A 23,483-nucleotide genomic window follows, 5' to 3' on the forward strand; every position below is an offset into this window, starting at 1 on the left:
GAATTATGAGGCAGAAAAATAAATCTGATCATGACACTTGTGGATGGAAAAAACCTCCATTTGCACCTTTTTTAAATCGTTTTGTGCACGGTGTAGAATGAGATGAACAGATCAGACCTGCAGATTTTAAGGAGTGACTGACAGCTGGAACATCTGAGGCACAAACTGGTATACTGAAATGATCCCGTTACATAAGAGGGAAGTTAAAGGGGTGTGAAACTGATCGTCTAGGGGAGGGAGAAGAAGTCGATATTCATTCGCACTGTAACCGACATCCATTTTGAAGTGATTTAAGTGATTAGTGTTCCTGATGCCTCTAGTGAGTCATTTCACTGCGCGGATTGCGAGCTTTCTGTATTACGCCTCTGTACAGACGTATCGGCTTGTGTGCGATATCGAGGCTCGGTTTGTGCTTGACGTCTGTTCCGGACGCCGAGCTGATCCCATTAGAAGCGGCACATGCTCAGTGAGCTGCTGAACGGCGGCTCTGTAGGCTGGCGCGTGAACGCTGAGGTCATCGCCTGAGAGCTCGGGGAAAAAAAATCCTCTCAGCCGAGCCTCCATTTTGAGGAGCTACTATGAAATAGGCGTAATAGCATAGTTTTGGGCCGCAGCAGAACGAAAACAAACTGTAAACACAACAGAAAGAGCTCCCGTCATGGACGACCTGTTCAGTCCGAGAAGGTTTGTAGGCTTTTTTGTAGTTTTATCGACGTCTTTTTTTTATTTAATGTATGGTGGTGTTTTTATTAGCCTCCGCTAAGTACTTTAGCATTCTGCTGTAAATATAGATGGTTGTGAACTTGACAGCTTGAACCGCTCGGCTACACACACGCTAAGTGCAGGCCGTCTAACACTCTGGCACAATAACAACCACTGTTTATCGTTATATATCGTGTTCGGACTTACGGAGAACATCGCGGTTATAAGTTTTATTCGCTTAATATTAATGATCAAATTATTAACATGCATTAGCTGTTTTTGGTGCCGTTTGTAAAAACACCAAATTGTATAATACGTTCAGGCTTCGTGGTATTTCTGGCTTTAACACTAAATGTTGTGCTTTATATATATATATATATATATATATATATATATATATATATTTATATATATACGTCCATCTTAGAAATGAGTGATTTGCAGAGGTTCTACGTGTTTAAGCCCCTGTTTATATAACCTTTGGAGGGAACGATGCCGCCGGGCTCTGATTGGTTGCGACAGATGAATGGGCGGGACTTATGCTTAAAGTCCAGACTGCTGATAGGCAAATGAGTCGCTGTGATTAACACTAAACACGAGCTGATTTAAAGGGTGGAAAGCTAAAGGAAGCGCCCGTTATGGCGCAGCTCGAACTTTGTGTGTGTTTGAAAGCAGTTACATTTGTGTGTCTGTCTATAACATAACGTCCTATAGCGCACATAGAATGTAAAGAAAACTAATTAATGTACTTAAAATAAAAATGAATTTTTATACAGCAGTTGCGTCTTAAAACATATGTACAGCATGTACTATATACAGGTATATATGTAAACGTATGTACAGCATGTAATATATATAATTATATATGTAAACATGTACAGCATGTAATATATATAGTTATATATGTAAACATATGTACAGCATCTAATATATAATTATATATGTAAACATGTACAGCATGTAATATATATAGTTATATATGTAAACATATGTACAACGTGTTTATATATATATATATATATATATATATATATATATATATATATATATATATATATATATAAACACGTATATATATATATATATATATATATATATATATATATATAGAGAGAGAGAGAGAGAGAGAGAGAGAGAGAGAGAGAGAGAGAGATAGATAGGTATATATGTAAACATATGTACAACATGATCCGTTATAAAAATGACTGTACATTTACAGTGAATTTCTGGCAACTGGATTGCCAATAACATACTTTTACAATGCACAATAAAAATGTAAACATGCTTACAGAAAAGAATTGTGATATCTTACATAATGCCATCCAGTACATTATAGTATATTTGCTCATTTGGGAGATGCTTTGAATTTTTTAGGCCAGATACAACTGAGCTGAACGTTAAGGGTCTTGCACAAGAACACAACCAGAGAAGTTTGGTGGTGCTGCCATTTATACACACAACCTTCTGATTCATAACCCAAAGCCTTAACCGCAACTAAGCAGTGGCGGTGGTTGAATCCACTGCAACACGCTAAACTAGTTGTGCTGCTCAGTGGTGAATGCATTGAGTTATAAATTAGGAGGTCTAGGTTGAAATCCCAGCACCAGCACCAAACTGGCATGGTTAGGTCTTTGAGCAAGACCCTAAACTTTCTGCTCAGTTTTATCCTGCTTATAATTTCTAGTGTTTAAATGACTGTTTTTTCATTGTTGGTCAACACTGAAACCTAAATATATGTGCTTTCTTCTGTTTGTTTTTATTTTCAGTACTTTTTCAAGTGTCATGTTACATATCAATGTCATTTGCAATGCTTTAAAATGGCAGAACATTATTGGGATTGGGTGGCTTTTGGAATAAAAGGATTTCTGCATTTTAGGCAGCTGAACAGCACGCAAGGGGAGATTAGAGTTGGTCCAAGTCACCAGGTGTGTAAAAGGCTTATTAATGCATGAGCATATGGGATTAGTGATTTAAAATCATGGATTAGTCATTAGTTATAACCGTTTTAACTGTGCATTGCTGTTAATGAATCTTAAACACATATATGTGTGTTTATCTGTAATTGTCATATTTATTGTGTGCATTGTATGTGGTTGTGCTTGCTTGCACGTGCGCAGGCCAAACTCCCTGAGCTGCAGCCACTTCCTACTCCTGGTATAGACTCGGTGACAGAGAAAGAGGAGTTAGTCTGGACACCAGGAGTCAATGACTGTGACCTTCTCATGTACTTGCGAGCTGCCAGGTGAGTGGGTGCTCCAGATCCATGCTACACCTACTCACTTCAATCCAAATATCTATAGGTGTGACAGTTGTTGAATTTTGGCCTCAGTATTTGTCATGCTTAAGACATATCCATAATCATATTGTTTATTTATAATCAGGAGCATGGCAGCATTTGCAGGGATGTGTGATGGAGGGTCAACAGAGGATGGCTGTCTTGCAGCCTCCCGTGATGACACCACGTTGAATGCATTAAACACGGTCAGTTGGTTAATTTTTTTTGTTATACATTTGCAGTCATGTATCTAGAATAGTCCTCATACAGATCATACAGATACAGATGTTTTAGCAATTCTGATAAAGTAGGGATCACCACTACTAGACTGACCCCCAGCCCCTTTCAGTTTTAAGTGTACAGTGAGAGGCAGCTGGATATTTTTTCAGTATTGCTTTACTGCATATAAGGAAAATAGCACAGGATCTATATTGAAATGTCAGATTCTTTGTCCTGGTTAAGTATAAGAATATTTACGACTACTGACAAAACATCATCTATATTAGCAATCTCAAACTCCCAGAACCCATTTGTGAAGCCAGAAACACCTTATTCACTCTCCTAACTACATACTTTTTGCTCATAGTTTGAGTGTAGTTACTAAATAGTATGCTTTAAAATGAGCAATAGATTTGGGGTTTTAAGTGGCTAACTTTCACCATGTCTCAGAGACATAAATAAATGGGACCCATTATATATGTGTTTATTGTACAGCAGATATTCATTACTATGGATTTTCATGAGTAAAAAAGAAACTTTTTAATCATAGCATATGGAGCATAATGAAATTCAGTTTAGTTTAACTAGTAACAAGTTATTCATGCTATGGAACAGATAATTAACCGTGTAGTCATACCGAGAGTATGTAGTATTCTACATAGTATTCTGGCTTAGCCTGTTTAACCTGTTTAGCTTAACTGTAACTGACCTTATAGTAGGCAAGTAATGTTTATGCCATATATACAGTTATTATATGAAAATTGATAAGAAAATTGTTTTTCTGTTTTTCACTGAATGGTTGTTTAAAAAAGGTCTTGAAAAAGGTCTTCTTTACCTCCTTCAGCTCCATGAAAGCCAGTATGATGCAGCCAAAGCTCTTCAGTGCCTGGTGAAGAAACCGGTCCCTAAGCTCATCGAGAAATGCTGGTCAGACGATGAAGTGGTAATTATCATTCTTACTGTATGATTCTTCCTGTTTGTTCTTAATACTCTAGACCGGGGTCGGCAACCTTACACATTCACAGAGCCATTTGGACTCGTTTCCCACAGAAAAAAAAACACAGGGAGCCACAAAACCCTTTTGACATCTAAAATGAAGATAACACTGCATATATCGTTTTTTAACTTTATGGAAAGTATAGAAAAAACTGTAGTGTGTTGCATTTATGAAATCAATGAACTGCTACCGAGTAAACAAAATTTTATTTCTGCAGGCAAACAAAAATATTTTGAACAGTTTGAACTAACCTTAACAAAAAAGATGCTGGGTTGAAGGTTACTTTCAAATAAAATGTTCAATGTCTAATGGAGTCCTCTTCGTATTCATGACATCAAAACTTTAACTTGCCGGCTGCAGCAAACCAAAAATGCGTCTGCTTCTGTGTGTCGGATTTCGCAAGTCGGCAGTTATGACGCATATTTTGAGCGACAAACAAATTAAACACGGTTTATTTTAATGTTACACGAGCATCATAATCTTAGGATTTAGAATTACATTTTTTAAAAAACTAACAAACTAAAATAAAATGCTCTAGACGAAGCTCATTTATATTTAAATAACAGGATATAATTCAGAGTCATAATTATTAATGCCAATTTATCGTAGGGTAGAATATTGTCTAGCATTTACCATGGTGCAGTTTGTGACATATGGCGAGTGCTCCTCAGTTTATTATTATCTTGGTGTCATGCATCAATCTTTGAGTAAAGTTATTAAGCTACAAAACAAAAGGCAGACTGACTGACCATGAGAATTAAAAAAAAAAAGATTCATCACCATATCACAGTGTAGGAGTTATGGCACCTGAAAAGGCCAAATGAGAATACCGTGTTGTCCATCAAGCACAATGCAAGTTAGGTCAAAAGAAAATGGTCTGACAGAAAACTATTTCTGCTAATACAAAAAGATGTGAATTTTTTTGTTGTTGATAGGTGTTCCTAGCTTTAAAATGTTCAAAAAGAACAGGGTACTAGATTTATACCAAGCACATGTTAAGAATTTCCTTTTACGATTTCCTCTAATTACAGAAGAGATTTATCAAAGGTCTCAGGCAGTATGGCAAAAATTTCTTCAGGATCCGCAAAGAGCTTCTCCCCAGTAAGAAAACGGTAGGAACAATTCTGCTTTTTCTACTTTTACCAAACTATGAATGGAATGAGTTTAATATTTTAGTATTTTTATTATACACTTTTGCCCTCAGGGTGAGTTAATCACCTTCTACTACTACTGGAAGAAAACTCCTGAAGTTGTGGGGTTGCGACATCAGCGTCAGCACCGCAGGCAGCCTGCATCTCGCAAGGTCAAAACCCGTAACGCTGTAGCAGCCACCAACAACAACTCCCGCACCTCATCCAGTGAGTTCTGTATTGAACCGAAGTGGCATTTTTGTGTGTAATGTCTTGGTGAGAGTTAGAAATACTGTGTAATACTGAGTGTAAGCTTACTTGATGTCTGCTGTCTTTCATTTGTGCTTCACAGTGGAGCTCAGTTCAGCCAGTGAGGATGATATGGACAGTGAGGACAGTGAGCAGGGGGAAAAAGGACAAGCTTGCAGCCACTGTTTAACCACCAGTAAGCACATCACTTCTATCAGCACTATCTGTTGCTATTTTCTCCTCCATGTTGCTGTGGACAGTGTAATCTCCACTTTTTACTTTATCATAGTTTTGGAAGGTATTGGTATTGGTGTCTTTTTTTCCCTTTCTGCCTAATAGAATGTTCTTGTAAGGTAGAAACACTGCTTTGTATACCACTAAATTTTGCACCTTTTACCTGTGTAAAACATTCTGGCACAGAGCGATGGTTACATTGCTCAACCACCTTGAGCACTACAAAGTTATAGTGCAAAAAATGGATTTAGAAACATTATACACAACTCTGGACACTGTGCAAAGTCAATATTTATTTTGTTGTTGTTTTTTTAGACAGTTGAGTTTATCTCATGGATGTGTAAGAAATGTGAAAGAACAACTCATGAATAAATGTGAAACATAATTGATTTTATTATTATTATTAATTAATTAATTTTTATTATATTATTAATTACATTTATTACACTGCAGTTCTGTACATTTGGGTGATTTTTGTGCTATTTGACTATAACACTATTCCCAGGCTCTAAAGACTGGCTTCCTGGAGGTCGTGACAATGTCCTGTTATGTACCACCTGCCATGCTCACTTTAGCAAACATAGACGGCTGCCACCTATGCCCAAGCCAGCTGACCCACCCTACCTGTTCAAACCTGTACGAGACGAAGATGAAGGGCTCGGTGCACGTCAGGGAATGAAGACACGCCGCAGCAGAGCATCAGTAAGCTTAACAGTGGTCTTCAGTTCAAGTTTAACACCAAATACTGTTTATAAAATAAAGTTTATTAACATTGTGCAGCTGTTAACTGTTTTAACAATAATAACGGTTGGGAGGTAATTGAGCTTATTGTCTAATTAAAACATATTAAATGTAGTAGATGTAGATATTCAATGTTTTTACAAATAAATATTCTCTGGTGTCTTGTTTTTTTGTGTGAATCCTAAACTCAAAGTAGTTACAATAAAGTCTATTACAGCAGATTTAAATGACACTTTCTCTTGCTTCTAGATGTCTTCCCTGAGAAGTGGGCGGAACAGGCTGACAGGAAGCCCTGATACAGGCCTGCCTCCCCCCAATGACGAAGTCCGAGCTAGTGGCCATGCCTCCAGAACTGGCTCCTCTGCTATGGCAACCAGAGCTTCCAGTGCTGATGCTAAGGTTATGGCTGGGAAGCCTGGAAAGGTGATCATTTTTTACATGTGAATTATAGATGATTATTATTATAGATTATTAAAGATACAAGAATTGTTTGAAAACAGTTAAGCTTTCATTTTTTAATGCATTTCAGAAGATAAAAGTGGAAGCATCCTTAGTAAAGGGTATTAAGAGACAGAGAGATAACGCTGCACCAGATACAGATGAACCAGAAAGAAAGACTATGAAAAGGCCCAAGAATCAAGTAAGATGGCATCATAATGACATTTGACTGAAATAGCTGTATTGTGTACAGTTTTAGACATGGTTGTTATTATTATTATTATTTTTAATATGTGAAAAAATGTGAAATGTAAAATAAGGATATTATCATTTAATAGTTAAATCGATTTATTTTATCTTACTCATTTACTCAGGAGGTTCCAGACTCTCAGTCAGAAGGAGAGGGTGAAGGTGAAAGCTCAGACAGCCGCAGTGCTAATGAGGATGGTAGCAGCGATACAAAAGACATAGACCAGGACAACCGCAGCTCTTCGCCAAGCCTCGCCAGCCCCTTACCAGCCAACGAGAGTGATTTAGACTCCCCTGTCCCTCCACCTCCAGCTGGGACACAGAGCCAATCTCAACAACCTGTTACCACTATAGAAGCTATTCTTCCAGCTCCCTCTCAGACCCCACCTGCTATGGCACCTCAGCCCATGCAATCAAGCATATCTTCTAATATCACTACCACCACCAGCACCAACACCACTTCACGGGTCGTTGTCCCTGTGGATATTTCCCAGGATGATCCATCTGTCATTGCCCATAGGAAGAGTCAAAGGGGCATGGAGGCTCCTCTAATATCCCAGCCTCCCTCTAGTCTCTCTTCTTTCCAGGGACCAGGTCCAGGACAAAGCCAGTCGTTTCCTCCATCTGCTCATCATTATCATCACCACTCCAGCCAGGTTATGAATCATCCATCCAGTGCTCATCATTCTCATGGATTTGGTCCTAAGCCTCTTCAACTTCAACGGGATAGCCACCATTCTTCTCTGCCACTGACATCTGCATCTCAAATCAAGCCACCACCAACTACCCCTATCCCTTCCACTCACAAGCCCGTTCCTCCAATTCCTGCTCCTCCACCATTCCTACAGATCCACCCCAATCTGCCTCCACCTCCAGCATTAAAACCTCTGGCCTCATTACCTGTGCAGCACCCTCCCTGCTCTCAACCCCCTCCCTTGCACATTATGCCACAGCCTCATGCTCAGCCTCCACTACCTGTGTTGACTCAGACCCAGAGCCATCAAGGCAAAAGTCATCTTACAAGCCACCCTGCAACCTCAGCCTGTCCTGATCCTTTGCTCTCCCAGAATCGTCCTATGCTTGAATCCGCTACTCCATTCACTCTGTCCTCATCTTCTGCTGCAGTTCCGGGCCCACAGCCATCCACTTCCTTTGCACCAAGTGTGCCTGCTGTGCCAGCAAATGTAACCATCAAACAAGAGCCTGTAGATGAAGACGAGAACAGTGAAAGCCCACCTCCTCCTCCCCGCAGGACTCCCTCACCTGAACCCACCGTGGTTAATATCCCCAGCCATGCAAGCCAGTCAGCCAGGTATTTTTATTTTTATTAGTGTCTTGTAATATACAATTGTTGTCTCCGGTTCTTGGAATTGATAAAGCCTTTTGAACGAGTGATAAAATCTTGACACCACAACATTACTTATTACTATTACATGGTTGATAGACCTGAACAGAGATGATTGGAGCTATTTGTAAATTCTTTAAATTGACTGTTTTATATTATTAACAGGTTCATCAAACGTCTGAACAGAGGCTACAATTCCTGTGCTCGCACAGACCTCTACTTTACCCCTCTTGCCAACTCAAAACTAGCCAAGAAAAGGGAGGAGGCAGCTGAAAGACTCAGAAGAGAAGCAGAGCAGAGTGCCCGTCAGAGTCGAGAAAGAGAGAGGGAGCGTGAGAGGGAGCGAGAAAGGGAGAGAGAAAGAGATTCGGACAAAGCTTCCGTAAGTGTCTGTGATTGCTTTGCTATTTTAGAGTACCCATTTTATCACAGTGTTTGTTCAGACTGAAATATGCAATTCTAAAATTTACTTCTCCTTTTGAACTGCAGCGAGCCTCCAGTTCTTCCCATGAGGGTCGTGTCAGTGATTTGCAAATAGCTGGACCGATGGCACCAGGACGGCCATTATTCGAGGCCCCGCCTGCAGCAGCTGTGGCCGCAGTCCCTCCATACCTCGGGCCTGATACACCAGCTCTGCGTACACTCAGCGAGTATGCACGGCCTCATGTCCTGTCGCCCGGCAGCCATCGTGGTGGCCATGCCTTCTTCACACCCTTGGGGCCTGCTGACCACTTGCTGGCCTATCACATGCAGGGTCTATACGCAGCTGATCCTGCTCTTCGGGAGTTTCGAGAGCGTGAGATCCGTGAGAGAATGAAACCGGGATTTGAGATGAAAGCACCTGAGCTGGAGACACCTCTGCATCCATCCCACAATCACATGGAACATTTGGGCCGCCATGGAGCCCTGGCTCTACCCCACCCATTTGGACCATACCACCCAGTCATGGAGCGCAACATGGTGCGGCCAGAGTTAACATATGCTGAACGTCTGACTGCAGAGAGACTCCATGCTGAGAGGATGGCAGCAACTGCTGTAGACCCTGTGACCAGACTTCAGATGCTCAATGTAACACCACACCATCACCAGCACTCACACATCCACTCCCACCTCCACCTGCACCAGCAGGACCCACTCAACCAGGGTGAGAATCTTGGTTCTTATTAGAGTGCCATGTGATAATCATAAACTTCTGATATTACTGATAATAATAGACATTAGATAGATCTTTACAGGAAAAATTTGTAGGGGTCATTTTTAAGGGCCTCTTCTGCCTGTGACGTGACTTGCAATATTTCCTTTCCTAGCAACTCACACAAAAATATATATATAAAAAATATTTAGATATCAGAGATAGATAGCTGTCATCTCATCTATTGTCAGGTTCAGGGCCCCACCCTCTGGTAGAGCCGTTGGCAGGAGGTCCCCCACTGGCTCGGTTCCCCTACCCACCAGGTGCACTTCCTAACCCACTGATCAGTGAGTTGCCACATGAACACGACATGCTGCGGCACCCTCTCTTTGGTGAGTGTCCAGGATTGTAGAAAATCACAGTATATGATATATGAGTATATTAATTTCTATAATATATAATATCATATTGCTTGTATGACATATTATTTTGTTTCTATCTCTATAGGAGCAGCATTCCCAAGAGAATTACCTGGACCACTGGGTCCCATGTCAGCTGCACATCAGCTGCAGGCCATGCAGGCTCAGTCAGCAGAGTTACAGAGACTGGCACTGGAACAGCAGTGGCTACATGGACATGCACATCTGCATGGTGCGCCTATCCCTAGCCAAGAAGACTACTACAGGTGAGTGAAGTCTTTAGCTTGACTTTTCAGTAAAATTATTACTCTTCAGTCTAACTTGCTGATGTCACTCCCAAGTGCAGATTACTCTTTAATTCATCTGATCATTTGATTCCTAAATCAATTACCTTTTATGTTCTAGTCCATGTATTGTTATTTGTAGAATTATTTATAGGTTGTAGTGCAGGAAAGCGAAGCGACATTACTGTGAATACACTAGAGTTGATTATTTTTGTTCACATAACAACACATCCCAACACAAATGTTTCATTACCCTTATTACATTTGTTAAAGATTTTAAATGTAAATCACTTTTAAATAAAGGATCTTGAATTAAAGGATGACATGTTCATCCTATTATATAATTTATAGCTTGTTTCATTTTTGGAATCTTCCATATAATAATTTATTTAACTTATAATTAATTAACTTATAATTATAATTATTTAACTTATAACTTATAAGTTGATAAGACAAATATACAGATTGCCGTATTACCTAAAAAAGCAAAGCATAAAGCCCTATGCCTTTAAAACTTTCCTATGTAAAACCTAATGTTGCAGCTTTCTCTGCCTGGCAAAGACAACTTTTGATTATTCATATCAACAATTACATACATTTAAATCCATTCACATGGAGCATCCACCCTGCAGGTCATATATACCTGTGATTTATTGCCTTAAAGCCAGAGCTGCTGTCAGTGTTGGTGTTAAATCTAAACCTTCTGACCAACCAGATTTAATCATTTTAATTAAGCATCGTATTATTTTATATTCAGGTGTGAGTAAGCAAAAAAAATACAAATACATGCTTTTTAAAAATGGTTTGCATTTTAGTTGCATTCATTTAGTTATATTCCATTTCATATTTTAAGACACCAGGACAGAAATAGAGAAAAGGGGAAAGATTTTTCTGAAAACGATTTATAATTTAGTCACTTTAACAGCACTCAACACACTGTGGTCTGTATTTTAAAATATGGCTAATATAGTCTATATAACGTTGGCTTGTATATTTTCTTTGATGGACCTTTTCTTAAATTGACATGAGAAAATGCTCTTATCTGCTCAACAGCCGTCTGAAGAAAGAGGGAGACAAGCAGCCTTGAAATGGTTGATATACACTGTGGACTATGTGGTGATTTTTGTATTCAGTGTGGGAGCTGTTCTTCTCTGCAGGAACCATGTACAGAATCAGTTTACTCCCTTTCAGCACTTGTGACTCTAACCAACTTTATGGTATTGTATGAAATAACAGGTTTTTTTTTTTTTCAAGCACATTGACCTTGTTTTGTTGCATGTCTATTACTTAGCAGTTTTTACTGATAAAAATGAACTCTATTGTAAAATTGTTGCTGTGCTAAAGCACTAGATGTATTTAGTATTTGCAAGGTGCTGTCCAGTATCGCGAATATCCACAATACAGCTTAAGGTTTAAAACTTTATTGAAACCAACTCTATAATACTGTACATAGTATGTGTATCAAATAATATATTACATGTGTAAATGAGTGTTTTAATGTTAGATTTGGACTCAAAAAAGACAAAAGAACCTGTGTGCAGTAAGTGCATGCTTTAAATTCATATGTATCATAGCTTTTCTTTAACCTTCTCTTTTTAAGCTATATCTTAGAGGGAACACTCTTATCAGTCTATAACAGTAGAGAGAGAATAGTTTTTGGACTGTTTATTGCAATACAAATGAAACTGTATTAATAACAAATGAGTAATTAATTGACGCCATGTCATATATCTCTGGATAAAGTATTATGTATAAGTAACAATATAAAGCTATCTGTGACCATTAGTGGAGTGTCATTATTTGTGCTCAAACGGACATCAGTTAGAATTATTAATCACATTACTCAAACTTCTGATGTCAAAATGTTTTTCTTTACGCAAAAGCCAAAAAGACAGTATTTTCTACAATAAACCAGTGAATACTGAAAGTAACCTTTTATGAAGTGTGTATTGAATGTTTGAGTGGTTTGATTAAACAGTCCCTCCAGCATTTTGTGAAAGTTATTTTAGTGGGTTTTTTTTGTTTGTTTGTTTGTTTGTTTGTTTTTTCCGAAGATTTTTGTGCTTTTTTTTTTAATGGAAAACTAATTTTCAAGCGCAGGATTCTTCTTTTATACTACTACTATTGATGAGACATGTTTCTGTACTCATGTTTAAAAGGTTTTGTGATGTCACATGACACGTCTTGGCCCAAATCTGTGCAAAAATCATTTTTTGTTTATTTCTGCAGTTACAAAATTCTGTAGGAACTGATTAAAAATATAACCTTGTGTTTTGGTACATAATATTACACATATACTCTCCTTGTAAAGAAATACATTGCACATTATTCTGTATAATTAACATGTGATCTACAGTGGCATCCAGAGTTTATTTTCTAACTAATTTCCGAGTTGATTTTTTTTAGTTTAAATATTTAATCTACATCTACAGTCTATGATCTCAATGTAGTTTCTTACAATACCCACAATGCAGTGTGACTACATGCTGATAGTGCAGTCTGGCTTCATCTTAACCTGAAAAGGGTGGTTTAGCCTGCACAGCTCTCTCACCTCCTTTTCCATACACTCTGCTCAAATAGATCAGGTTTCAAAGCTTCAGCTTACATGTTACTACCACTGTCTACACCATTGTGCTTGTCCTCTATTAGATCTCTAACTAGCCGGGCTGATTCTGTGTGAATAAACACAAAGGTATCATATTGCTGCATTGCATGTTGAAAATTTGAGTCCACCGTCTACTTAATCTCAGTCGGATTTCTCATTCATATGACATTCAAGGTTTCTGGACAGCCATTAACAACTCACAGGAATAACAAAAACATAGCACCAACCAACAAATAAGCATCACTAAGCATATCATGCTAACATATTTTTGTCATGGTAAAATAATTTTGCATACAGATGAATATTATATAATTGGGCTACATTCACACTGAAGCTTGTCGTTTCAGTATCAAACTGTACCTGTACACAGACTATTAAAGCAAAGTGTTTTCTGGGAAAATTCAGTGTTTCACGTTCTTCTTCTTCTTCTTAGGCTTCTTCTTATTGTTATTATTATTGAACCAAGCAAAAAGCTATTCCTCACAAGTATATACTCAATGTACTTTGCTCAGTACAGCTTAACTTGAAAATATTTATTGACACAAACCTGCAACCTACTAGTGCTCTTCTGGTCCATATCAACCTAATTTCTTTCTGTTTGAATAAATATATATTTAATAATAACGTTGATGGTCTTGTTTGCTATCGTTTCAAAAATGTATTTACATTGTGCTTGGTTTAAATTTGTGCAAAATGAACCATTTGTCTTTTTTTTTTACTGGCCCCTTCTGAGAATTTTTGGAAAGACATTATGATGATCCTCAGCTGTGTCCTTTTCCATATTTCCGCAAGTACTGGATGGCTGAGATTGCACTTATGTTTGCCAGGAGAGCTGGAAATGAAGAAGGAAATGATAATACCAGAAAACAGACTCTTTATGCATATAATGCACTGAAAACCCTTCTTGTAATAATGTTTAATATACAGTATCAGTATGGCCATTTAGTGTTGTTCATGATGTTTTAACTCACCTGCTTTCCACATGTCTGTTGACTGTGAATTAGAGGATTTCAATACCCAAGAAGCTAAGGCAATGCAAACCAGGCACATATCTGCCTGCTTTAAAGAAAAGATAAAGTCTTCTTTTTCTGAAAGAGAATTGCATGGAAATGGTGAATAAATGTATTCTCTATTTATCCTTCTATCATTTCTTTTTTTATGATTTGAGACAGAGCACTGGCCTTGCAATGCCATGTTCAGTTGGAAAACCTTCCTAGACTTTTACTGTAGCATTACAGGACTGTGATTTACTGTCACAAACCACAGTTTGTGGTTTTATGCTGAACTCTGCATAACCTTCAAGGCTGTTTCTCCTTCTGAGCTGCCAAAATGCAGACAACCTGAATACATGATGTGATTGGCTCACTTATGGCTTGATATGATTTACCTTTACTGCAGCTTAATTATTCTTGTGGAAATCATTACTGCTTGCACTGATATTTGTGGTCATGTCATGAAGCATGTAACCATCTCATATTACATGGCTTATATATCTTGACATTGGAACATAATAAGCAGAAATGGGTGATTGCTTACTGTTTACTTACTTGAAATATATACAGCACATTGCTGTGACTCTGCCATTTGTAAGAGGGAGTTGTTCCCCCCTTGCATCAGCAGTGCTACTTGTTGAGATCTTGAGATGTATGATGTTGCCTTTTTTGCCTCTTTTGGGAAAATCCAAGAGCTGACATTGTGGTGCCAAGTGCTCCCCTTTCCTATAAATCTTCTTCTTCTCAGAGAGAAAAGACTACTCCAGTTTCCTCTTTGGCTCATGGAAAAGAACAGGTTTGGCATTCCTGATGGACTAGTAGACATTTCAGACTGGCTGCTGAAGTGAGACAGGTCCCTTATTGTCATATTATCTTGTTCAAAATCTGGGTCAAAATCCAGTTCCTCTACCTGCGGGAATACCAAATCTCTCACCACTGAGTGTGAGGCAGAGAAGATGGGAACAGTCTTATCTTTGGTTGGAGGAAAGAGAACATTCCCAATCTCAAAGTCTGAGAAGGAATCATCATACATCTCACAAACAGACAAGTTCTGTGCAAATGGAAATGAGGCAACAGTGTTGCTAAGTCTGTCTGAGGAACCAGCTCCATTAATGCCCTTAGCCAAAAGCTCAGAAAAGGTTAACGTGGATTGATTATCTGCTGTATTGCCAAATGATAAAACAGGTATTTTTCTGATGTCTTCCAGTTCAAAAGGATTGCCGTTACTGTCCTGAGTAAATGTAAGAAACAAGCTTTCTACCTCTATAGCTGGATATAAATTATGTGGGATTCCATCCTGATGACTCAGTTTAATAATGTCTAGAGATTCAGTTTCCATGTATCGATCAAATTCATGGCCTGGGATGTATGTAGACTTCATATTTTCAGTCTGTTCTTTGACATGTTGAGGCTCAGGACTAGGGTTTCTGTTAAGTATTTGTTGAAACTCCTCATCACAATCTGAGAGTGTAGAAAGTTCACAACTTGAACGGTCTGGTTTAGACTCATCTACATGCGTGAAATAGTCAGAGTCTGCAGAGTCTTCCATCAAGTCACTTTCTTGTACACGATCATGTTTAGAGGTCAGCAGTTCTTTATCTTCAAGATGGACATCACTCTCATCAGAAATTACACTTCTGCTCATAGGAGATCTGTTATGATCTGATCTTAGATGTAAAATGTCATTTATTGTCAACTTCTCCATTTCATCCCAAAATGATGAAAGAGCATATACAGGGCAATTTGGACCTACAGCTGCTTCAAGACTTTCATTTTGTGATCCCTGATTCTGAGTGTCCTGGGAGGAAAGTTTCAATTCTTCTGGTATTTTTGTTAGATACTCTTGCTCTTGTAGCTTTTCTAAAGGAGTAGCTGTCGCCTCCAGAATTAATCTAGAACCATCGGATTGAGTATCTTCATGAGCATTATGGGTTAAATTGATGCTCCATGGGTGATCTGGAATAGTGACATGTATGTTACTTTTAGGTCTGATGGCTATGCTTTGATCATTTACTACAGCATCACTTTGCAAGTCTGCTTCTGTGAGAATTAATGGTGTAGGAGAAACAGGATGATTGTTTTCTAATGATTTTGTAGGATCATCTGAATTGTCTTTGTGTTTAAAACTAAAATCACAACTTATGTTTCCTTCTCCAGCAATAAACAATGATGTGCAGTTTGTTTTTGGAATAGACAGTTTTTCCAAAGCCTCCTTTTCAGGTTCTTTCATAGGAGAAAAAACGACCTCTTGAGTATTGCATGAACCTAAAATTACCTCTTCAAAAATATGATTAGGACATGGATTAAAGTCAATATGTTCAGAATATGTTTGAGAAGGTTGCATATATTTATACTGTAATATTTGTCCATCTTTCTTTACTTCTTTTTCTTCTTCTTTATTAATATTATTTGAGACATCGCTCTGTCTTTCTTTTCCTATGCTATGTCGGGCTAGTTTCCTAGAGGTTTTTTTTTTTCTTCCCTTTTTTTTGCCAGACTTTACTCTTATCATGACCGGACTGTCATTTACTGTTACAAACCATCGTTCTTTCTCTTTTTTTGGAGTTGCTGAACTTTCGGTAACCTTCAAAACTGTTTCTCCTTCTGAGCTGCCAACATGCTCTGCATCATGAATACATGAGAAGGAAGTGTCTGGCTCGCCAGTGGCTTGACATAACTTATCGTCACTGTGATTTTCATTATGCTTTCTGAAGTCCTTTACATCTGAGGCAGTAAGTTGCTGATCGGTGTAATTGGTGTCATTAACACTTATACTACTATCTGAGGTCAAGCATGCATGTGTGGTTGAGACATCATTCAGATTGATCTCTGCAGTTTTCTCAGCAGATCTCTCGTTGTTCGTCTTGTAACTTAAGCATTCAGGTTCTTTTGATGGGTTCTCAGGTTTGCAGTCATCCACTTCACTTTTTCTTAGTGTTGTAGCATCAGGCTCTTTATTTGTTTTGTCAGGCTTGATCTGTAGATCTAAATCAGGCACTTGGGTAGACTTTTTTGCATCATCATCATCAGTGTCACTTAAGCTTGAACCATCCAGGCTCGCAAGCCCTGCTGGTTGAATTGAGCATTCCTCACTCTCCTCATAGAAACTCTCCCAGTCTCGCTCCGCTATCACAACACTGTGTTCTAAGTCATCCATTACAAGGGAATTTACGCAGCATGATTCAGCATCTGAAAACAGTGAAACCTTGTAACTTTTTTTCTGTGTTTGAATTATCAGTGAAACACATCACAAAGCATTTATTGTACACCTAACAGTAAAATTAATTTAAAAAACAAACTAGTATATATACGCACTAAACACAATATAAAATCTGATTTAAAACCATCTGATAGATTTGTTGATTTAAAATGGACATTTTTAAAGAGCAAATTGAGTTTTTATACACATTTGTCTCCAAAGAGAAGTATTTAGAAACGGAGATAGAAAACTGCATATATCTAAATCTAGTATTTTATATTTAGAACAGTGATACAGTGAGTGTTTCTTTTGTATATGAGTCTACTGGGACTGTAAGGTGACTCGAGAGCAAGTTGTATTCATGGAAAATGTCCCAACAGTTTGGCAGATGTTCAGCATTGGCTGTTAGGCTAGAAAAACAAGTTCCATAAAAGCAAAACCATTAACAAAGTCTCAGAATACATTTTTAGGAAGGCACTATATTTACAACATAAAAAATTAAGAAGCAACCCATTTCTAATTCTTGTAATCAGGGATTTGTCCCATCTACTTTGTTCCCTATGCTCTACCAGTTAATAATGCTTCTAAAATAAAAACGTGAAAGTAGCTCAGATTTCAATTTATTTGTATGGTTCAAAAATTCTCAACAAGATGGGCAGCTAATTGCCTTTATTTGCTGCAGTGTACACTTAATAATAATAATAATAATAATAATAATAATAATAATAATTATATATAATTAGTTATGCAGAAGCAACATAAGGTGACAAACAAAACAAGGTTTTGTTTAGTGTCTCTAAATGTAATGTGTAGTGCTTCTCAAAAAAAGTTTGTATACTTGAGAATTTTTTTGTGTGTAGTATGCTTGAGCGACATCATATGTTCAAACCATTTTACCACATAAATGGGTGTAGTGTTTACACTGTGAATTAGTTACGCATCAACACAGCAGGCTTTTTGGATTGTTTAAAGCAGTCACAATATACTGATAACAATGTTTTCCCCTCTTGCTCAACTTGGGTGTACAGTAGATGCCTATGATTTCACATTTAATTGAATACTAGTTATATTGTCATTTGTCTTTCGTCATTTGATATGGCTCTTTGAGTAAACTGCATTAATTGCTAATAAATTCAATGTCCCATGTCAACTCTGTGTACAGGACAGATATATTTATGATGTATTTTAAGTTAAGCTTTTCATGCACTTACAACAAGATTAAACTGCAAGGTTAAAGTCAGCTGCAATCATTTAAATCACCCAAAAAACTCTACCCCACCATCAAAACAGACAGAAATTGTACACTACTCTACACCACAGCTATATTTTTCTTTATTAACAGTATGGTTGTTGATCATTAAGTTTGTCTGAATTGTTTGCCTTACCTTTAGGTGTAAGTAATATTTCCCAAATTTTTGAACATTGCCCAAGGTTGGCATGGCGCTGTCCACTGCAGTCGCACTGCCCTTGTATGTGGGAATGTGGGGCCTCAGTCTGTTATAAATAGTGCCGTGTCTCTGGTCACATGAAGGTTTGAATGTGTGCTGCCATACCCAGAGTCATGCTAGGCGCCCTTCATTAGCACAAAACAAACTTGACCCTTTATTGCTCTATTATTTTTTATTACAAAATTATTTTATTAACAGAATGATTCATATTAACAAAATCATTTGCTACTGTCCACCAATGTTTCATGGGCAGCCTTGTATTTAAAAATAAAATGTCTCATTTATTCATGAGTAGCCTTCCATTTCACTGTAGTTACAACTAGATACTGACTGAGTTGAAATGGTTCAATTGATATAAAGAGATGTTTCTGTTGGCCTTATGCAAATGCATTTATTTCAAATTGACAAATATCCCTAAATCAACTAAGGAGTCATCTTTTAATGGTTTTATTTTCTTGAGGATACAAATCCAAAGAAATGGAATTGGCTTTATGGTCAGTATGACAAAGTGTGTGCGAGTAATCATTTATAAAGGTCTTTTATAAAGCATTTTGTTTTATGTAGCACAGGACCGCCACCTTTACATCACTGTTAACATTTTAGTACATACATAACACAACCTGGAACATTTACATTTCCACACTCTGGCCATTCACAAATACTTGTGAAGCAGTGACATGACCGGATTGTTTCTTTTGGAAAATGGAGAAATCATTGAATGTTGGAGTAGATCACCAGAAGGCAAAATATTATGATTTACTAAAATTGCTTGACCTCTCAATAATATGCCCTTGGCTTAGTGTATAGAAGTATTTGTTCTTTCACCTGGGAGATATTTCAACAAATAAGCCACCACCCCTCACAGCACAAGGAAGTACTTGGAAGTATTGGCACCAATGAGAGAGAATAAATTTCCCCTCCTTTAACGAAGGTCTGAGTCACTGATTAAATGCATTAATCTGAACAATAAAATGATTATTTGTACAAGTATGACATTGTTTTCCATAAAGACTACAAAGCACTGCTCTAAATCTCGACAAATGCTGTACATATAAACAGTAATGTACATTGTATAATACAGATGTTCCTTGGAATACTGACTTTACTGTCTTCAGTTCAAAATGTTGAATATATGCCCTGCTCTTATGTATACCTGCCAATGGGGTTGTTATTTAAGAATATAATTTTATTTGAATGTAAATAAATTTAGTTTATTTTACTTTATTTATTTTAAAGTCAAACTTAAAATGTAGTGAAATGGACATTTATGTAAATATAAGCTGTAGAATAATGCCAAGAACCTATATTATTATTTTCCAAAATCTGATTTATAATATTGATTTCTAAGAGCAAAGATATCAACATTAAAATTCCAAGGTTTTGTTATAACCACACCAGGAAGACAAATGGAAGGCAAACTAATTTAAGATTTCAACCAGAACAGTATATCTATAACAATTTGTTAGATTTTTGGCTCAGTTGATCTTAGCAGCACCTTTGTTTTTTTTTAGACTAATACGAAAAACATGCATAAAGCTCCCAGAAACTTAAACTTAAACTGTAAGGCAGAGTGCACAATGTCCATGATTTAGCAATCTCTGATTGTGGAAGAGTTGGATTGTAATAATTACATATCTATGGCACTGTCCTTGAATATTCTTCAGAAAGTTTGCATTTAAATCTATAACTCAACCTCACTGCAGGTTCAGCCAGAAGAATTGAATCCTGGAAACATTTACCTCTTTGTAATGGCTGAAACTGTAGTTAAGGTAGTCAAATGCTCGTCCTGATTCTTAAAGCAACCTGAAATTGTTCCCTGTTTGAAGATGCACTGGATGGGCCAGATGACTATGGCAAGCAGTATGACCAACACCAAAAGGAATATCAGCAGTCGCTGCCATGTTTTGATCAGACGTGTGCAATTCCCCAGTCTGTTGCTATTATTCTCTATTTCCTCCTGTCGGTTTTCATTCTGTTGTTTGCTACCCCCGATGTCAATGCAGACACCATTGGGTGACTGTGGATTTGAGTAGCAGAGCCTCTCTCCATCTAGCCATACAATTTCCTCTTGTTGCTGGTGGCTGGGCAGTTGCCCCAGAACCTCCTGACTGGTGGTGAGAGCTGGTGGACCATTTTCAGGCACAGAAGTTGGTTGTCTGCAAAGGGGGCAGACAATTTGGGTGGAGTTTTGTTCTGGTGAAACAGCAACAAAGCGAGACAGGCACTCCAGACAGAACATGTGATTGCACTGCAGAACTTTAGGTGTCTTGAAGGTGTTATCATATGAGGTGAAGCAAATGGAACATTCTGGAGCTGCATCCCAGACTTGGTCCTCATCTTTAGTAAAATCTGTCTCGGGTGTGTCCACTGTTGCATCAGAAACAGTTGTTGGTAATTCCTCAAGACCCTGCATATTGCTGTCTTCTAGACGAACAGGTGAAGAACCTGAAAATAAACAATGGATTGATTCATTGATTGAATTGTTTCAAGGTAATCCATCCCACTTACCCAGGATTGTATCTAGCCTAATCCCAGAGGGACTTGGGAACTTTAGATAGAGTGTCAACCCATTGCAGAGCACAATCACACACACACATCCATTAAGACACTATGGTTTCCTCTCCCAGTCCTAAATACACACTTCTGTGAGAACACTAAGAGACATGAATCAAACTTAATTTACATTTTCATTCCTTATAGTAAGTTAAGCTAGTCTGATTAGAGATTCATACAGTCTTAGTGATATGAGAAAATGTAATTAACTGACCAAATTTAAATTACATGTAATCCTACCTGTGAGATTAATTTGTTAAAATATGAGTTCATTGTAAAGTTTATTGAGTTTTGTTAATATCTTTAACAAATGTCAAAGAATATAGCATGAACATTTTGATAACAACTGTTCATTGTTCTGTTCTTTCAGGAAATAGAATATTTCCTGTCAGTGGATATAACAAAGTACAAGAGCTTAAAATTAAAATTGAAAATTCAAATTAGTTGCTTGCTGCATTGCTGACCAACAGCACAATTTACATTATTGTTATTATGTGTATTAGGACATCATTATTAAAACATCATTCATCCATTACTGATATTTATTTCAGTGTAATTAATTTCACTTACCATTAGAGTAAAAACGGTGTGCACGTTTTTCTCTGCCGAATCCTATGGACTTGTTTCACAATTTCCCAAACAGCTCCGTTTCACTGCATAAAATCATCGAATTAGCTTACCCCTTCTGTCCACTATTTTGTTTCTACACTTTACCTAACTGTGTGCACATCTAATATGAATAGGACTGAAGCTATCATTTTTCTGCCTCTCCACTAAGAGACAATTTGCCCTACCTATCTCTTTACCTTCCTATGACGTCAGGCCACACAGGTGTGAAGCAAGAAAGAAGGAAGGACTTTCAGGAACTGATAAGGCTGAAAACACAAACATTGGGTTGCACGACTACACACTCCCACAGACACTCAAACACCAGTATTAAAATACTGCACAGTAAGAGTGACAAAGCACTTTCATATTACTTTTCTATGACTAAGGAGAATTAAATGACAAATGTTTAAGAATATCAATATTGAATTACTTTCCCTTCCCTAAAAGGATACAGTTTGTAATTCCAGGCTGTCCAGTGTATTTGGACTGTACAGTGTATTTGGAATGTACACTTAAAATTGCGTGAAATATCGGTCACACATTTTAGTTCACTGGAAAATTATGATGTTGCTTACACTAACAGCTTGCTACTAAATTTCCCACTACACTAAAATACTGATAACTCATCACAATAACAATAAAACCTCGTCAGTCAAGGAAATGAGAGCAGGAATTACACCCTTACCAAGGATTTACAAGAATAACAGCAGCCTTTCCCTGAATATACCACCTCTTTCCCAGGAGACTATAAGTCACACATGTAAACAAATAAAGGGTGTTTAAGGGTGTCTAAAAAAAAAGCAAAAATGGCACTTATATTGAAGACATACACTCGGCAGCTGCACAATGCATAAAAGCATGCAAGAGAATCAGTTAATATTTACAACAAACCTCAGAAAGGAGAAAAAGTGTGATCTCAGGGACATTTGACATGGTTGGTTTGAGTATTTTTAGAAATTGCTCCTGGGATCTCTTGGGATTTTCACAAACAACAAGGCTGCAGAAAATAAAAACATCCAGTGAGGAGCAGTTCTATGGGCAGAGAGGGCTTGAAGAGAGCATCAGAGGAGCATGGTCAGGCTGTTTTGAGCTGACATAAGTAAGAAGTCTGCTGTAACTCACCCTTACAATTGTGGTGAGAAGAAAAGCATGCCAGAAAAAATATTTAAATCCTTCGACAGCAACATGTTGCTTATAACATTGAGTTCTACTTCAGTAAGCCAAGACAGTAGTACAGACTCATTGGAACTGGACAGTAAATAACTGAAATACGTCACCCAGCCATTTTCAAATCGCCAATGGCATTAAACTGCTGCCAAATGATTAACCGATAATTTCATAATTGCTAAGGTGTATATGTGGACCTAACAAGAACATACAAACTTAAACATAAAATATAACCACATGAAGTATAACGTGTTCCGTAATTAATAAAGAACTGGCAATTGTGCTGTGGTTAAAGAGGAATTAAACCCAGGTATGAACAAAAGAAGATGCTCAGTGTTTATCATTTTGCACTACGAGAGTTTTGATCAGGTTTCCATTCAGGAACTGTTCCACAATGTTGCATCTAATCTCACATATTTACAAAATAATTGTATTTAATACTTATATAAAACTTAGTATTATTATATAACTATTGATTGGTGTAGTCTGTCTTTCA

At 37.6% G+C, this 23,483-nt stretch overlaps 3 protein-coding genes across 5 annotated transcripts; 1 reads left to right on the top strand and 2 right to left on the bottom strand.

Moving 5' to 3' along the window:
- The first annotated feature begins 241 nt into the window (after positions 1 to 241).
- On the top strand, positions 242 to 12,345 carry rereb (arginine-glutamic acid dipeptide (RE) repeats b). Of its 3 annotated transcripts, XM_060867891.1 has the most exons (17): positions 242 to 684; positions 2,579 to 2,627; positions 2,820 to 2,944; positions 3,084 to 3,183; positions 4,041 to 4,139; positions 5,225 to 5,305; positions 5,398 to 5,551; positions 5,676 to 5,768; positions 6,312 to 6,508; positions 6,797 to 6,970; positions 7,077 to 7,187; positions 7,360 to 8,546; positions 8,745 to 8,961; positions 9,069 to 9,723; positions 9,963 to 10,103; positions 10,219 to 10,396; positions 11,468 to 12,345. In XM_060867891.1, the coding sequence occupies exons 1-17, from the start codon at positions 659 to 661 to the stop codon at positions 11,499 to 11,501; spliced, it is 3,621 nt and encodes a 1,206-aa protein (XP_060723874.1). In that variant the 5' UTR covers positions 242 to 658; the 3' UTR covers positions 11,502 to 12,345. The 3 variants fall into 3 exon arrangements, with proteins under 3 accessions (XP_060723874.1, XP_060723875.1, XP_060723873.1); XM_060867892.1 differs by lacking the exon at positions 2,579 to 2,627; XM_060867890.1 differs by lacking the exon at positions 242 to 684 and having other exon boundaries at positions 2,505 to 2,627.
- Positions 12,346 to 12,494: 149 nt separating this feature from the next.
- Positions 12,495 to 18,690, bottom strand: LOC132844441 (PPARGC1 and ESRR induced regulator, muscle 1). The gene is made up of 4 exons (XM_060867893.1): positions 18,596 to 18,690; positions 14,567 to 17,200; positions 13,991 to 14,107; positions 12,495 to 13,851 (listed from the first exon to the last, which is right to left on the bottom strand). Exons 2-4 carry the CDS (start codon positions 17,166 to 17,168, stop codon positions 13,781 to 13,783), a joined length of 2,790 nt encoding a protein of 929 aa, XP_060723876.1. The 5' UTR covers positions 17,169 to 17,200; positions 18,596 to 18,690; the 3' UTR covers positions 12,495 to 13,780.
- A 399-nt stretch (positions 18,691 to 19,089) lies between these two features.
- LOC132844443 (RING finger protein 223) lies at positions 19,090 to 22,024 on the bottom strand. The gene is made up of 2 exons (XM_060867898.1): positions 21,782 to 22,024; positions 19,090 to 21,103 (listed from the first exon to the last, which is right to left on the bottom strand). The coding sequence occupies exon 2, from the start codon at positions 21,069 to 21,071 to the stop codon at positions 20,394 to 20,396; it is 678 nt and encodes a 225-aa protein (XP_060723881.1). The 5' UTR covers positions 21,072 to 21,103; positions 21,782 to 22,024; the 3' UTR covers positions 19,090 to 20,393.
- Positions 22,025 to 23,483: the final 1,459 nt, after the last annotated feature.

This window comes from Tachysurus vachellii, chromosome 4, assembly GCF_030014155.1.
Source record: "Tachysurus vachellii isolate PV-2020 chromosome 4, HZAU_Pvac_v1, whole genome shotgun sequence".
In the NCBI taxonomy this organism is placed as follows: domain Eukaryota; kingdom Metazoa; phylum Chordata; class Actinopteri; order Siluriformes; family Bagridae; genus Tachysurus; species Tachysurus vachellii.